This window comes from Condylura cristata, unplaced genomic scaffold (assembly GCF_000260355.1).
Source record: "Condylura cristata isolate star-nosed mole 26May11 unplaced genomic scaffold, ConCri1.0 scaffold00032, whole genome shotgun sequence".
In the NCBI taxonomy this organism is placed as follows: Eukaryota; Metazoa; Chordata; class Mammalia; order Eulipotyphla; family Talpidae; genus Condylura; species Condylura cristata.
The window spans coordinates 20,251,869-20,253,349 of NW_004567133.1; the positions used below are offsets into that span (position 1 = coordinate 20,251,869).

At 75.5% G+C, this 1,481-nt stretch overlaps 1 protein-coding gene across 1 annotated transcript in view; it reads left to right on the forward strand.

Annotated features, from left to right (window-relative positions):
• The window catches only part of ZNF598 (zinc finger protein 598), a gene marked incomplete at its 5' end in the record, with an annotated part of 4,559 nt that overhangs the window by 1,703 nt on the left and 1,375 nt on the right, over nt 1-1,481 (forward strand). Inside the window, 2 exons of the mRNA XM_012731697.1 lie at nt 295-496; nt 585-1,455. Coding sequence (XP_012587151.1) covers nt 295-496; nt 585-1,455 — 1,073 coding nt within the window. The remainder of the gene's footprint in view (nt 1-294; nt 497-584; nt 1,456-1,481) is intronic.

Sequence of the window (1,481 nt, forward strand, 5' to 3'; positions counted from 1 at the left end):
CGAGCTCCGTCCTCTGGCCTTGGGTTCCGGCAGCAACTCTGGCCCCTGCGGGTTGGGGCTGGCACCTGGGGACGGACACAGTGGGCTCGGGCCAGGCCTCGCCCCGACGCCTGGCGGGACCCGGCAGCGCCCACAGAGCCCATCCTGGGTCATGTGCGGGAGCCCCCTGGGGCCAGCTGGGGCGCTTGGCCTCTGCTCGTCCCTGCCCGTCTCCCAGCGCCCCCTGCACCAGGACTTCCTGGGACAGGGGCCGCCCGCCCCACTCCCTGCGGCCTGGGCCTGCCGGGCTGACAGGCGACGCCTCCTAGGGAAGAAGAAGACCGGGAGGTGGCGGCTGCCATCCGGGCCTCGGTGGCAGCGCAGCAGCAGCCAGAGCCACGCCGGAGTGAGGACCGGGAGGAGGGCGGCAGGCCCAAGAAGGTGGACGCAGCGGGGCGTGGGCCTGAGGAGTCTCGGGGCCCTCGGCGCACACCCCGGACTCAGGCCGAGGGCTCAGGTGGGCCGCGGCGGGCAGGTGCCCTCCCCCGTGCCCCCCCAGCGCCGCCCGGCCCATGACGGACCGGCACCAGCGCTCTGTCTCGTAGGTCCCCAGGAGGCCTCAGCCAACGGCCCCGCGAGCCAGGAGGCCTTCCCAGCCGGCGGCTCTCCCGCCGGACCCCCGCTGCCAAGGTGCGTGTCTGCAGGCCCTGGCGAGGGGGTGGGGCCCCACCGCCCGCTGACCGGCATTCCTGTCCTGCCCAGCGCCCCCCCGCCGCCCGCCGCCAAGCTCAAGGACGAAGACTTCCCCAGCTTGTGCGCCGCCTCTGCCAGCGGCTCCGTGGTGGCCCCGGGGCCCATGGGGCTGGCGCTGGCCTACCCCGGGCCCGCCAGGGGCAGGAGCGCCTTCCAGGAGGAGGACTTCCCCGCCCTGGTGTCCTCGGCTCCCGCGCCCGGTCCCGCGCCCCCCAGCCTCATCTCCCCCTGGAACAGCAGCGGCAGCAAGAAGGCGGCTCCGCCCGGCGTGGGGGCCCAGGCCGCCAGGAAGCCCGGCAAGGCGGGTAGAGGCGGAAGGAAGGCCGGGCCCCCCCCCGCGGAGGACGAGGAGCCGCGGGGTGGGCTTGCGGCGGGCACCGCTGCCACGCAGCCTTTCACCAAGGTGGGCAAGAAAAAGAAGGTGGGCTCCGAGAAGCCCAGTGCCGCCTCACCCCCGCCGCCCCCTGACAGAGACGGCCCCCCGCGCACCCCTGCAGCCCCCGCCGGCAGGCCAGAGGGGCCTGTGGCTGCCATCGTCAATGGACACACGGAGGGGCCGGCCCCTGCTCGGAGCACCCCCAAGGAACCCCCCGGGCTCCCACGGCCCCCCGGGCCCCTCCCCTGCCCGCCACCCCAGGAAGACTTCCCGGCACTCAGCGGCTCCTGCCCACCCAGGATGCCACCTCCACCTGGTACGTGCCCGGTCCACTGCTCTGGGCACCGGCAGGGGCGGCAGGGGCAGCTGCACT